At 40.1% G+C, this 14,855-nt stretch overlaps 1 protein-coding gene across 1 annotated transcript; it reads right to left on the reverse strand.

The window, feature by feature from the left end:
- Nucleotides 1–13,562: 13,562 nt before the first annotated feature.
- LOC138937518 (craniofacial development protein 2-like) lies at nucleotides 13,563–14,579 on the reverse strand. Its single transcript, XM_070303880.1, has one exon. The coding sequence runs from the start codon at nucleotides 14,577–14,579 to the stop codon at nucleotides 13,563–13,565; it is 1,017 nt and encodes a 338-aa protein (XP_070159981.1).
- Between the last annotated feature and the right edge of the window lie 276 nt (nucleotides 14,580–14,855).

A 14,855-nucleotide genomic window follows, 5' to 3' on the forward strand; every position in this document is an offset into this window, starting at 1 on the left:
AACTGATTAAAATAAAATAGTAATATTCGTACATTAATTTCATATTGCTGTTCTTGAACAAATGCGTCTTGCTTATTAGACATTATTGTTGATGCTGATGGTTTTTCATTTGTTGTTTTTGGTTCTTCAAATATTGACTGGAATAAATTTTGACTGGTCGATGCGTTAACTTCTGTTGGATTTTGTGTATTTTTCTATTTCATAAGTGAATCTATAATGATATTTATAAAATTTATTTGTATATTCATAATATATTTTAATGTATATATATTCATTTTTGCAATGTTATTAGTATGATATGTAATACATATTGTTCGTATTACGTAGGTAATTATAATTACGTAGATAAATAAGTAGTTTATTAATTATTAGTTAGGGTTCATTAATTCTAGTAGTTATAGGGTTTATATTAATTCTAATAGTTACAAAATGCATATAGAAAACATTTCTCTATATATAAATTGTAACATTAACCATACAAACTTTAATGTATATGGTATACACATATATACACATATATACACATTATACAATTTGTATGATAAATGATACTATTTGTATAGAGAAATGTCGTATATAATGTATTCTTTATATAACTTTTTATTAAACATTTAGTAATTATTTAATCATTCTAAGCAGTGGTATCAACGCAGAGTACTTAGGCCTCCTCCATTTCTCTCCATGTCTTCCTCTCTTGTGCTAATTGCATCCAGTTGACTCCTGCATGCCTTTGTGGTGGATAACCACCACAAAAGCTCAGGCGCGCGAAGAATATACACACTCCTGAGAACAACCAGCGATCACGCGCACGGCACATGAAACCGCGCGGCTGCTATCACGCGCCGAACACGAGCAAGTCGCAGGAACTTCGGGAGCCCACCGAAATGCGGCGCGAACCGAGAGCCGCTACCGGCAAGTGAAATCCGTTGAGTGACAGTATATAAGGACGTCAACGGAACGTGACGTCACTCCAGACCACGCAGGCAACCGTTACATCCTCGCCAGAAAGGAGTTACACTCCTCCCGGGACTCCTCCCGCGCTCCGGAAGTGGGGACCACCCCGGACGACCAAAACGGCACGGCACATCCAGTGGCGAGAGCGTCTGCCCTAACGCATACACCCGCGTTCAAACGGCCCTTTTCAGGGCCACAAACTATCCAATCTAAAAATAAACACTTGTATATAACTAGCGAATTTGTAATTACTTAAGAATATATTTCTGTACATAGTACATCGCACGTGTTCATTGAAGACCACCTCTCCACGACCACTCCCTGTTTGCGAATCAGAGTGTAAGGAAGTCAGCGAAGCTTCCCCGCAGACCCTCACACCTTTGGATGTCGTCGCACTACCTCATCTGTGGTCAGTCCACGCCTCTCACCGACACTCTGGGTCTCCAGCACAGGAGGCGCTTCGTCCATCTCTCGTCCTCGCGTCTGGCTATATGATCTGCCATTTGGATGTCGCTATACGTCTGATGACATCGGTGACGCCCGTCCTGCGTCTTATGTCCTCGTTTCTTATTCCGCCCCTCAGGCTGATTCGGAGCATTGACCTTTCCATTACTCTTTGACATACCTTGAGCGCGTTTGCATTGCGTCGAGTTAGTGCTACTGCTTCCAGGCCGTATGTCGCCACCGGCAGAACACAAGCTTCGTATACCTTTCGCTTAAAGTTCATAGGGGCTTTTGTGTTCCTGAGAATATAGCTCAGTCTGCCGAACGCGGTCCAACTCAATCCAACCCGTCTCGTGACCTCCGCTGTTTGGTTTTCTTGCCCAGCTTAACGTTATGTCCCAAGTATATGTACTCATCCACTGTTTGGATGGTTGCATCCCCAAGTGTGATCTGGGCTTTGCTAGTGGACATGATTTTGGTCTTCTGCATATTCATACTGAGTCCCACCGCCCTGGATGCCTCATCGAGCTCCCGTAGCATCGTGGCCAGCTCCGCTACATCGTTGCTTACCAGTACTATGTCATCCGCGAAACGGAGGTGATTCAAGAAAGTCCCGTCTATCATTATTCCTTTTTCCTCCCAAGATAGCTTTTTAAAGATGTATTCTAGCGCCAGAGTAAATAATTTCGGGGAGATCGTATCCCCCTGTCGGACTCCTCTTCTTATCGGTATCTTTTTTGTATATATGGCATAGTTGATCATGACTTCTAGTGTGGCCTGTTTACATATATACTTAATGAGGTTCGAGTATCTTGAGTCAATTCTTGTCATGTCCATTGCCTCCAAAATTGCCCAGGTCTCGACCGAGTCGAATGCCTTCTGGAAGTCTACGAATGCCAAACTGAGTGGGATGTTATATATTCTGTGCATTTTTCTATTAGTGTGTGCATGGTCTGTAAGTGGTCAACAGTACTGTATCCCTTTCTGAAGCCTGCTTGTTCAACCGGTTGGAAGAAGTCGAATTTATTTGTTAGTCGTTTTGTGATTATTTTTGACAGTAGTTTGTATATGACGCTGAGTAGGCTGATGGGCCTGTAATTTGTAATGTCAGCGGGGTCACTCTTTTTAAACAGTAGGATAACCTCGGCATTCTGCCAAACTTCTGAAATTTTCCCCTCTTCTAGGCATCTATTAAACAGCGCACACAATGCTCCTTCCAGTCTAGCTCCTCCCGCTTTTAGCATCTCATTTGTCACACGGTCTTGACCCGGGCTTCTACGATTCTTTAGCTCTTTCAGCGCTGCCCTGAGTTCCGGTCTCGTTATTTCCGGGATTTCTTCTGACCCCACATTCCTGACTTGGTTTCTCTGGGTGTTCTTCGATTTGGGGACAGATTCATTATATAGTTCTTCGTAGAAATCATGGATGATGTTCACAATATCGTCTTTCTCGTGCACTGTTATTCCATTGCTGTTTTTCATACAATGAATCCTTGTTCTTCCTTTGGCTAGTTTTGATCGAAGAACCTTAAGGGTCATTTTGTCTTCAATTGCCTGTTCTATTGCTCGCGTTCTATAAGCTCTCACGTCTTTGCGTATAGCCTTTTTTACTTCTTTGTTGAGTTGTTTGTATCTTGGGGAGTCTCTATTAACCCTTCTCCTATTCTCTATGAGTCTTGCCGTATTCGGAGTAATTTTGGAGCCCTTTCTAGCTCCGATTGCACATATTCTCTTTATGGCAAATTGAATGCTGCTGGTAATTTTAGAGGCTAGCGTGTCTAATGTCATCTGGCTGGATTCCTGTGTTGGGGACAGTTTCTTTTCCAATTGGGCTTGGTATTCCTGTTCCTTGTTCTTTAGCTCAGCCCTTGTTGGGCGTGGGTACCTTGACATCAGCTTCTTCCTCTCGGTCCGTGTGTTTATACGGAAGCACGCTCTTACCAACCTATACCAACAGGTCACTGCCGCTGTTGAAGCGATTCAGGACAGAGATATCCGTGCAAATTCCCTTATCTGAGCTGAGGATATAATCTATCTCGTTCCGCACTGTGTCGCCCGGACTCTTCCATGTCCACTTTCTTTGTGGTTTCTTTTGGAAAAATGTATTCATACAATATACTCCCTCTTTGTTGAGGAAGTCCATCAACATTTGACCTCTACTGTTCCGCGTGCTCATTCCAAAGTCGCCTATGCTCGGAGCGTCGGTCTGTGTTCGCCGCCCAATCTTGGCATTGAAATCGCCCATTATTATCGTAAAGTAGGCTTTCTCTGATGATCTTGCTTTTGTAAAATCTTCATAAAATTGCTCGATGTCCTCGTCCTGGGAAGAGCTCGTCGGAGCATACGCCTGGATGATTTGTAAATTGTATCTTTGGTTTAACATTACGTAGATGACTCGGTCCGAGACGGCCTTCATCTTATTAACCAGGTGTTTCCTCTTCTTGTGGACCAGGATTGCTACCTCGCCCACCTGTGTAGTGTTGGAGTTTCTCAGGAACAGTAGGTGCCCGGAACTCAACGTCACCGATGCCTCTCCTGCTCGCTGCGTCTCACTGACTCCGAAGACGTCCTATTTGATGTTTTCCAGTTCCTTTTCTAGGTCTGTCAGGTGTTCTTCACGGGAGTGGTGCACTTGGACACAGTATAATTGGACACGGTGCAAATGGACACGTTACAAATGGACACGAGATTTTGCACACGGTTCAATTGGACACAGTGCATTTGGACACAGTAATTTTGGATACAGTAGCTTTTGGACACATAAGAAAATACGCATCGTTTACTTGGATACCGCTCACTTGGACACTGTTCATTTGGACACCGTTCGTTTGGACACAGAAAGATGCGCACCGTTCATTTGGACACCGTTCGTTTGGACACCGTTATTTGCCCACCGTTCATTTGGACACCGTTTATTTGCCCATCGTTCGTTTGGACACCGTTCATTTGCCCACTGTTCGTTTGGACACCGTTCATTTGCCCACCGTTCGTTTGGACACCGTTCATTTGCCCACCGTTCGTTTGGACACCGTTCGTTTGGACACCAAAATTTGATTTAAGTTATACGACGTAATCCACACCAAATTTTTGTTTTAAATAAGAAATAGGTTTGGGTTAGGTTATATCTTCCGGAAGTGGAGCCCCCCCGCAGGGGGGGGGGGCGGAACCCACTGTATCCATGCATGACATCCAAATATGCGAAAGGCTAAACAAAGTGCTAAAAGCAATGTAAAATTAATGACATCAGTATCAGAGATATATAAGTATGAATATATTTTATTTTGACAGATATTATAACCTTCAAATGTATCTCCTTTTCACGATTTCATATTTTACATAGATTTACGAGTATAAAGTGTTATAAGAATACTGATTATATTTTCCCAAAATGATTTTTATTTCTCTCCATCTGTTGCATATTCAAACAAACAGTGTGCATGTTTCTGTGTACAAATGAACGGTGTCCAAACGAACGGTGGGCAAATGAACGGTGTCCAAACGAACAGTGGGCAAATGAACGGTGTCCAAACGAACGGTGGGCAAATGAACGGTGTCCAAACGAACGGTGGGCAAATAACGATGTCCAAACGAACGGTGTCCAAATGAACGGTGCGCGTCTTTCTGTGTCCAAACGAACGGTGTCCAAATAAACAGTGTCCAAGTGAGCGGTGTCCAAGTAAACGATGCGTATTTTCTTACGTGTCCAGAAGCTACTGTATCCAAAATTACTGTGTCCAAATGCACTGTGTCCAATTGAACCGTGTGCACAATCTCGTGTCCATTTGTAACGTGTCCATTTGCACCGTGTCCAATTGTACTGTGTCCAAGTGAAGGCCACTCGTTCTTCACACCTCATTGTACGGATGTTGTAGGTTGCTATACAGGGTGTTTCAGAACAACTATCCTTAAAAACGTATTCCTGATACTATTCTAAGACGATTTTTCCTTTACCAAAATTTGAATTAAAGCGTAATTTTTGAGTTATAAGCAAAAATAGTTAGCAAATCACGCGTCGAGTACAGAAGGCAGCCAGGAGCGGCGCAACGCGCCGCAGCTGACCGTCCGATGCGTGATTACCACCGCATGAGTCGCTAACTATTTTACCTTATAACATAAAATTATGCTTTAAATAAAATTTTGGTAAAGAAGAAAATGTCTTAAAATTACGTCAGGAATACGTATTTAAAATAACGTCACTTTAGCGAAAGTTGTTCCGAATCGCCGCTCGTCGGATGCTGCGATCAGCTGATTGCTACACGCGATGTGTGTATGGTGGAGTGTGTGCGTAAAAGGAAGGAAGAGACAGATAGAGAGAGAGATAGAGAGAGAGAGAGAGAGAGAGAGAGAGTGAGAGAGGATGAGAAACGGAAGGACGGACTGAGGGAGAGACGTTTATACAGACGCACGCACGTACGCATACACTTTTTTTCTCGCCCTCTTTCTCTCTTTTACACAACACTTATATACTCTCTCATTCGGTCACTCATTCACAAACTCACTCACTCACCTGCTCACTCACAGCGTAGCGAATCTTCATACTACGTATTATCATTAACTGTTGCATGATTATTATTTAGCGACGGATCGCGGAGACTGCGCGATCACATTGTTACGTTGCCTAGCGATGCGAGAAACGCGACATGTACCGTGCAAGTTGCGACGTGCGTGTGGCGCGTGGCGCGTGATTGACACGGGATAAGACGATTTCAAAATAATAATTATTTAGAAATAGTTATAATTTTTATAAATAAGTAATTTTTTTAAGTACGTCATTATAGGTTTCATGTTGCGTTTCTCGCATCGCTAGGCAACGTAATAATGTGATCGCGCAGTCTCCGCGGTCCGTCGCTAAATAATAATCGTGCAGCAGTTAACGATAATACGTAGTATGAAGATTCGCTACGCTGTGAGTGAGCAGGTGAGTGAGTGAGTGTGTGAATGAGAGAGTGTATAAGTGTTGTGTAAAAGAGAGAAAAAAAGTGTATGTGTACGTGCGTGCGTATGTATAAACGTCTCTCCCTCATTCCTTCCTTCCTTTCCTCTTCCTCTCACTCTCACTCTCTGTCTCTCACTCTTTCTCTCTCTCTCTCTCTCTCTCTCTCTCTCTATCTGTGTCTCCCTTCCTTTTACGCACACATTCCACCATACACACATCGCGTGTAGCAATCAGCTGATCGCAGCATCCGACGAGCGGCGATCCGAAACAACTTTCGCTAAAGTGACGTTATTTTAAATACATATTCCTGGCGTAATTCTAAGATATTTTCTTCTTTACCAAAATTTTATTTAAAGCATAATTTTATGTTAGAAAATAAAATAGTTAGCGACTCATGCGTAGTAGTCACACGTCGGACGGTCAGCTGCGGCGCGTTGCGCCGCTCCTGGCTGCCTTCTGTACTCGACGCGTGATTTGCTAACTATTTTTGCTTATAACTCAAAAATTACGCTTCAATTCAAATTTTGGTAAAGGAAAAATCGTCTTAGAATCGTATCAGGAATACGTCATGTTAAGGATGGAAGGTTGTTCTGAAACACCCTGTATATAGATGTTCTTTTGTATATAACTTTTCTCCTGAACTCGAATTTTTGCCTCCCCTAGAATCCATGAGGCAGATTGACGTGTCAGTGCGAGATTCCGAGCTCTCAGCTCTACTCGCCTGAGGTACTTTAAGATTATTTTAGAATTCGACATTTCATGTTTTGGAGGGGATTGGCAGTATAAAACGCCACGCTTGCCAGACGTGTTGGCGAGTACCTGTTGGTCCACGAGGGCTATTTTATTTCGTCCCTATCCTTCAGGCTAGCTCGACGGGCTTTTCCCATTTGCCACCAGGAAGACGCACCCAGTTGGGGTTACAGGCTCCCCGCTGGGGGAGCTAATTATTTAATATAAAACTTATTTAAAAAAAAACTTATCTAATATAAAACTTACATAGGTGTAGCTTTTTCAGTTCTCAATATTATGCCTTTATTTCCTGTTACAACTAGAGGTTTAATATTATGTTTCTTTCCAATTAGATGTGTCAATTCTCTGTAATAATGTATTTTATATTACAAAAAATCCTAATATGTGAATGTAAATAGATATTAATTTTTTATCAATCAAAATATGAAAATACGTTTCATATGGACATGATACTCGACTTCTGCCTGTTTTTTTATTATTTGTGATCATATTTTTGTAGGATCTTTCTAATGATTTAAATTTATTGTCAATTTGTATATTTGTTACATTATAGCCTACAGCGTACATTATAGCCTTGCGTATTCATTTCTTCAGCCATTTTTTGCCATAATGTTTTTTTGTTTCTAATTTTTCTTGTTATTGATGAATTTTCTTTTTCTTTATACAAATATAAAAATAATTTTATGCTTGCATCTGACCATGAAAATATGTCTTCTCTATTTTCAGTACCAAGTATATAAATATGAAACCGGAATTTTTGTATAGAAAATACACGTTTATTGTATGAAAATGATAAAAAATATTTTATTCGAAGTATTGCCCATTGCTAGCTATACATTTTTCCCATCTCTCTGACAATTTGTGGATGCCACGCCAAAAAAACTGTTGCTCCTTTGAGGCAAACCAGTCATCGAGCCATTTTCGTACATTTTCGTAAGAAGTGAAGTGCTGCTCAGCAAGTGCGTGTCCCATCAATGCAAATAAGTAGTAATCGGATGGAGCCAAGTCTGGTGAGTAAATCGCATGCGAAAGTATTTCCCAACTAAACGCTTCAATCGTTTCCTTGACCGGTTTTGCTGTGTGTGATGGTGCATTATCATGAAGCAAAATCACTTTGTGTTGCATTTTTTGATATTCTGGTCGTTTTTCACGCAAAGCTTGATTCAAATCGATCATTTGTTGTCGGTAGCGTCATCCTCATCCAACAATGTTTGCAATTCGCTGTCTTCAAACTTTTTCGGTGGTCTTCCACGTTCTTCGTTTCTCACGTCAAAATCGCCACTTTTGAATTTTTTAAACCACTCAAAGCACTGTGATTTACCAAGAGCATGCTCACCATAAGCTTCGACAAGCATTCGATGCGATTCTGCAGCAGTTTTCTTCAAATGGTAACAGAAAATCAATGCTGTTCGCAAATCGTAGTTTCCAGGCACAAAATTCGACATGTTCAACGCTATTAAAAACTATGCTGTTGTATGAAACTTGTATTGTTGTGAGTTGAAAATCTTTATCAGATGTCAAAACAAGAAAATGGCGCTAATGACGCGGTTTGACGGTAACTACATTGACAGCTAGGGCCATCTATGGGCAAATTCCAGTTTCATATTTATACACCTGGTAAATCTTTAATTTCTTACCGCAGACGTTTTCAGGGATATGTCTAATTAGTTCTTTTGATAGTAATAGTTTGATAACAACAAATTGTTTTACATTTTTCTTTTTATTTTTTTTCATTCGTTCTATTTTGTAATTGCATTAAAGAATAATGCAGAATCTGTAAAATATAAAAAAATCTTTCATAAAAAGATATCTCCTTGAATAAGTTAATAAATCAAAATATACAAATAAATAAAAGTGAGAACAAATCTGTATAAATTATTGATTGAAATTTCTCAACCAATTCATTTTTACTGCACGTACTAAAAAATACTTTCTTTTTGCTCTCAAATTGACGGGCGATGAGAATAGGTAACGCGTCTCGCTTCGAAAAATTGCGATCTCATGTACAACATACTAATTGCTTATTAATCTTTTACTTAATGATATTTTTAAAAACATTCTGTATACAGGGTGTTTCAGAACAATCTTCCGTCCATAAAATGACATATTCCTGATACAATTCTAAGACGATTTTCCCTTTACCAAAATTTGAATTGAAGCGTAATTTTTGAGTTATAAGCAAAAATAATTAGCAAATCACGCGTCGAGTACAGAAGGCAGGCAGGAGCGACGCGGCGCGCCGCAGCTGATCGTCCAATTACCACCGCATGAGTCGCTAACTATTTTATTTTATAACATAAAATTATGCTTTAAATAAAATTTTGATAAAGAAAAAAATGTTTTAGAATTACGTCAGGTGTACGTGTTTCTTAAAATAACGTCACTTTAGCAAAAGTTGTTCCGGATCGCCGCTCGTCGGACGCTGCAATCAGCTGATTGCTACACGCGATGTGTATGGCGGAGTAAAATGCATTCATTTAATGTCTTCCATCTAATTTCTATCATGTTATTTGAATGCATAGCTTTTGACAGTGTATTATTTTTTTGATAGTACCAAGTAATAATTTTGATTTTTCTAACATTTGTTGTTATACGAAAAAAAATTAAAGGAATATATTTTTATCAAAATCTAAGATGAGAAATTAAATATTTATCAATAAATTTTTAATGTATTTATGGTTAGGAAATCTGTCATATTAACGAAATACAGCGATGTTAGGGCTACGTTCGGAAACACCATCTGTGTGCACATGAGCGTTACTCTACTTTGTTATTTACTAAAAGTTGAACAAACATAGAACAAAGCTCACGTGTACACGGATGATTTTTCCAAACGCAGCCCAGCATGCGTCGTAATAGATATAACCTTAAGCCAGTATCAGACTACGTATTGAAGATTGAAATTTGACCAATCAAGATGAAAGGAACTAAAATTTCCTTGCCCTGATTGGTCAAATTTCAATCTCTGTGCATACTCTGATATGGGCTTTAGAACATATATAACTGGAAGAGGAATAGCAAGCTGAAATTTGTCCAAAGGAAGTAAGAAAAAAAATCATAGTTGGCTCTCTCTTGAGTAACTGCTCGAAAGTGCGTATGCGCGCCATTTGTTGACGCATACAAGCATCGTATCCATCGTATCTGTAGATATACATGTTTCAACATGTGACTAATGTAATCTTTAGCCTATCACACACAAATTGACATAGCTGCATATGCATAGCATAAAACCCTCTGGACCAATGAGCATCGAAATAAAATCGCCATATTGATTTACATAGCATGCTCATTGGTCCAGATGGTCTTACACTATGCATATGCAGCTATGTTAATTTATGTGCGATAAGGCCATCACACACAAAATTCCGTAAGGACGTAAGATGTAAGCATAAGAAAATTGACCAATCCCAATCGAGTATTGGGCTTTCCGTCAAAGTGGAGGGATTACGGAGAGCCAAATACTCGATTGGGATTGGTCGATTTTCTTACATCTTATGTCCTTACGGAATTTTGTGTGTGATGGCCTATAGCCCTTATTTTTTAGTGGCCAAACCGGCCAAGCAAACGCATGCGCACGTTTGAGTAGTTACAAAAGAAAGGCAACTATGATTTTCTTTCTCACTTCCTCCGGACATGTTTTTTTTTCGAGAACAAGAGACATTCCTCTTATATTTATATATGTTCTAAGGATATAACCCGCATGTATATACAGAGGCTAGTACATAGTATATCTAGACCGACCGTTTACTTTTATTTAAGTAGTGGGGATAAAGGTATACGTAGAAAAGGACACACTCTGTTCCGTGTAAGGTTACATATAAGAAGGTTAAGTCCCGAAACCCATAATGCATTGCAAAGAATCGACGTGTGCGCAGTCGCTATTGAAAAGAGATGCTAAATATTGAAAAAAGATGCCAAATAAGGTAGACTTGTTATTATATATATATATATATATATATTGGCTCTCGCGGCCTTTCGCAATGCATCATGGGTTCTTGGATGACATACACACTTTCAATATATGACTTAACCTTCTTTTATATAACCTTACTTTCGTGCTTCTTGCGTTCTCTTTCGCTATGCTACGTGCAAGCAAGAGAGAACGCAAGGAGCACGAAATAGAGTGTGTTCTTTTCTACAAGCACTTCGGCCTTCACTCCTCAACATGTCGATATACTATGTCTATGGGCTAGTATTCATAATCCATTTTTATATTTAAGATCATCTTAAGTCTTAAGGCCCTTGCACAATGCTAGGCGATAGCGATAGCGATAGGCGATAGCGATAGCAATAAAAATAGAAACAGAAAACTCCAACACTGGAGAATGCATATGCAAATGCAGAATGTTATTCTCTGCAGAGAATGTTATTCTTAACTATAGTCTTAATTAGTGTTAGATTATTTTCTTTTCTGTCGCGAAAAACTGCAATATAATATACATATTTTTTTCATTTTTAGTGCATTCATATTGTATTAAATAATGAACACTGCAATAAAATCTTGATGGAATTGATACAGCGGCATAGCGTTTTATGTACTGTGCACGCGCATTCAACTACGGTTTAAACTTGTATTATTAACCTATTCCTATTTACATAATTGTTTATGTTACACATGATACGATGATATGTTATATTTTCCACATTTACATATCTCATATTGAAGAATAACACTATTAAGTGATAATAAATGCTATTATGTTTTTTGTTAATTCATATGATATTAATGTGTATAGCAATATTTGTAAATTTTCATTAATATATAAGAAAATCGGACCATTTATATAAGTATCCTCAAAAACACTGTTATACAAGGTGTCCCATTTTAAAGGACCCACTCAAATATCTCAGAAACACTGCGTTAAATCGAAAAATGTTTCAAACAAAAGTTGTGTGGCTTCAAAAGGGCCATAAGATGGTGACAATGATTTGACTTTGGAAAATCATTTGAAGGTCATGTGAAGGTCAACTTTAAAATCTTAAATGGAAACCCCCATTTTTATTTAGTATTCTTGTAGCTGACATCGAGAGCTTTCCAAAACACTATAATAAAGTATTTTTTCATTAAGTACTTTTTGAGTTATTTTATATTTTAATCTGACATATTTTGATATAACAAATAAAATATTTCATAAAATATTCACTTTTCGATAATTTTACCGTAATACTTCTATGTACAGAATAATAAGACGAATTAATTAGTGCCAAAAAAACAAATAATTGTTTAAAAAAATACATTGTAAATAATTTTTTTAAAAACAATTTTTTCGTCACCGGTAAGATGCAGGTGTCGTGAACCTTTCTCTTGAGGTTTGTGGGGATTCTAGGGTTCCTCAGAATGTAGCTGAGTTTCTCGAACGCTGCCCAAGTTAAGCCTATTTGCCTGGTGATCTCGGCTGTTTGGTTTTCTTTTCCAAGCTTGATGTTGTGTCCCAGATATACGTATTCTTCGACTATTTCTAGAGTGTGATTGTCAATAGTGACAACCATATTCTTCGGACTCATGATCTTAGTCTTCTGGAGATTCATTTTTAGACCAACAGCTTGTGAGGCCTCCTTCAGTTCCTAGAGCATGCTCTCGAATTCCCCGGCGCCGCTACTTATGAGGATGATATCATCTGCAAATCGCAGGTGGTTCAAGCGCTTCCCATCTATGTTGATGCCCTTTTGCTCCCATTTCAGGTTCTTGAAGATGTCCTCTATGAACAGCTTAGGCGAGATGGTGTCCTCTTGTCTAACACCCCTCCCGACCGGTACCTTCCCCGTGACCCAATCTTCCTCCATCTTGACATGCAGCGTGGCGTGTTCGTAGATATGCCTGATTAAGTTGGAGTATCTGGAGTCAATGCGTGCATTATCCATCTCTCAGCACTGCCCAGGTCTCTATGGAATCGAAGGCTTTCTGGTAGTCCACGAAAGCTAGGCGTGTATTACGTGCACTTTTCAATTAGTGTGCGTACCGCTTGAATATGGTCGGTCGTGCTGTAACCTTTTCTAAAGCCTGCTTGCTCGACTGGTTGGTAGAAGTCGAGTCTCTGGCTAAGGCGATTTGTAATGATTTTGGTCAACAACTTATAGAATATTGAGAGTAAACTGATCGGCCTGTAATTTTCCATATTTGTGCAATCGCCTTTCTTGAAGAGCAGAATGACCTCTGCGTTCTGCCATGAGTCCGGAATTTTCCCTTTGTCGAGACATTTGTTGAGCAAAATCAGAAGTGCCTTTTCCAGAATCTCTCCTCCGCTTTCAACATTTCGCTCGTAACGAGGTCCTCTCCTGGCGCCTTGCAGTTCTTCGTTTGTCTCAGGGCTTCTCTTAATTCCGGTTCATCAATTTGCTGCAGATCCTCGGACCCTACGTTCTGGACACTTCGTCTTGGTTCAGCCCGTTGATATTGTTGGACTGGGCTGTATAGCCCACCATAGAAATCTTCAATAACTGCTGCGACTTAGCCCTTATCGGTGACCACTTCGCCGCCCTCATTCTTCATCCTGTGGATTACCAGCTTTCCCCTTGACATATTGGTCGCAAGACTTCATGTTATCCGCAATGGCTTCGTTGATTTGTTGCGTATTGTAGGCTCTGTGATCCCTTCTAATTGCCTTTTGCACAGCCTTGTTGAAATCTCTGTATCTTGGTGAGTCTCTGTCAGTGTTGCTCCGCTCTTCAATAAGTCTCTCAGTATCCGGGCTGATTTTTGGGTTTCTCCGTGGGCGAAGTGAACATACTTGTTTCACGGCAGTTCGGATGCTGCTCGTGATCTTACTTGTCAGCTTTTTGAGCGGCAATCCTTTTAGATCCTCGACTGGACAAAGCTTTCTCTCGATGTAAGTGTTATACTCTTCTTCCTTCCCCTTTAGCTCAGCCATAGTTGGTCGTATTTTCTTCTCCATTAACCTTTTTCGCTCTAGGCGAGTGTCTACTTGTATCTTGGCCCGCACCAGTCTGTGGTCGCTGCCAGTGTCAAAGCGGTTCAAGACTGACACATCAACACAAATGCGTTTATCAGTGACCAGAACGTAACCAATTTCATTTTTGGTGCTGTTCTCTGAGCTTTTCCATGTCCATTTTCTCTTAGGATGTTTTTTGAAGAAGGTATTCATGCAGTAGATTTTTTCTTTGCTGAGGAAGTTCCTCATTTCTTGGCCACGCTGGTTTCGTTCCCCCAAACCGAAGGTGCCAATGTACGGAGGATCCATTTGGGTATTCTGTCCAATTTTTGAGTTGAAGTCGCCCATCATTATAGTGAATCTTGTTTTTTCGGTGCTCTTTGTTGTTGTCAGGTCTTCTAAAAATTTTTCATGTTCTTCGTTTGTAGAGACTGACGTGGGTGCATATGCCTGTATTACCTGAATGTTGCACTTGCTGTTCAGTTTTATCACAAGGTAGAGTACTCTCGCCGATATCGCTCTTGTCTTGGTCACGAAGTGTTTGATCTTTTTATTTATCAGTAGGGCCACGCCGCCAACGTGTGCATTCACATCTGAGTTTTTCATCTGAAGAGGACATGTCCAGATTTCAGGGTGGTGACCGTTTCGCCCTTCAGTCTGGTTTCACTCAAACCGATGACGTCCCACTTGATCTTGTTCAGTTCCTCCTCCAGCATGGAGAGATGTTCTTCAAGTCTCATTGTGCGGATATTGTATCCAGCAATGTATAGCGTCTAGTTACTTGTTTTCTTTTTCACTATTAGTCGAGCTTTTGCCTCCCCCAGAATCTCCGAGGCAGACTGTCGTGACAGTGCAAGATTTTGAGATTGCAACTCTACTCGC

Source organism: Polyergus mexicanus, unplaced genomic scaffold (assembly GCF_030449975.1).
Source record: "Polyergus mexicanus isolate NDT 795.1 unplaced genomic scaffold, iyPolMexi1.0 SCAF_1, whole genome shotgun sequence".
NCBI classification, from domain to species: Eukaryota; Metazoa; Arthropoda; class Insecta; order Hymenoptera; family Formicidae; genus Polyergus; species Polyergus mexicanus.

Bases quoted from the DNA above. Each gene is read 5' to 3' on its own strand.
- LOC138937518 (XM_070303880.1), bottom strand. From the start codon at position 14,579: ATGAAAAACTCAGATGTGAATGCACACGTTGGCGGCGTGGCCCTACTG.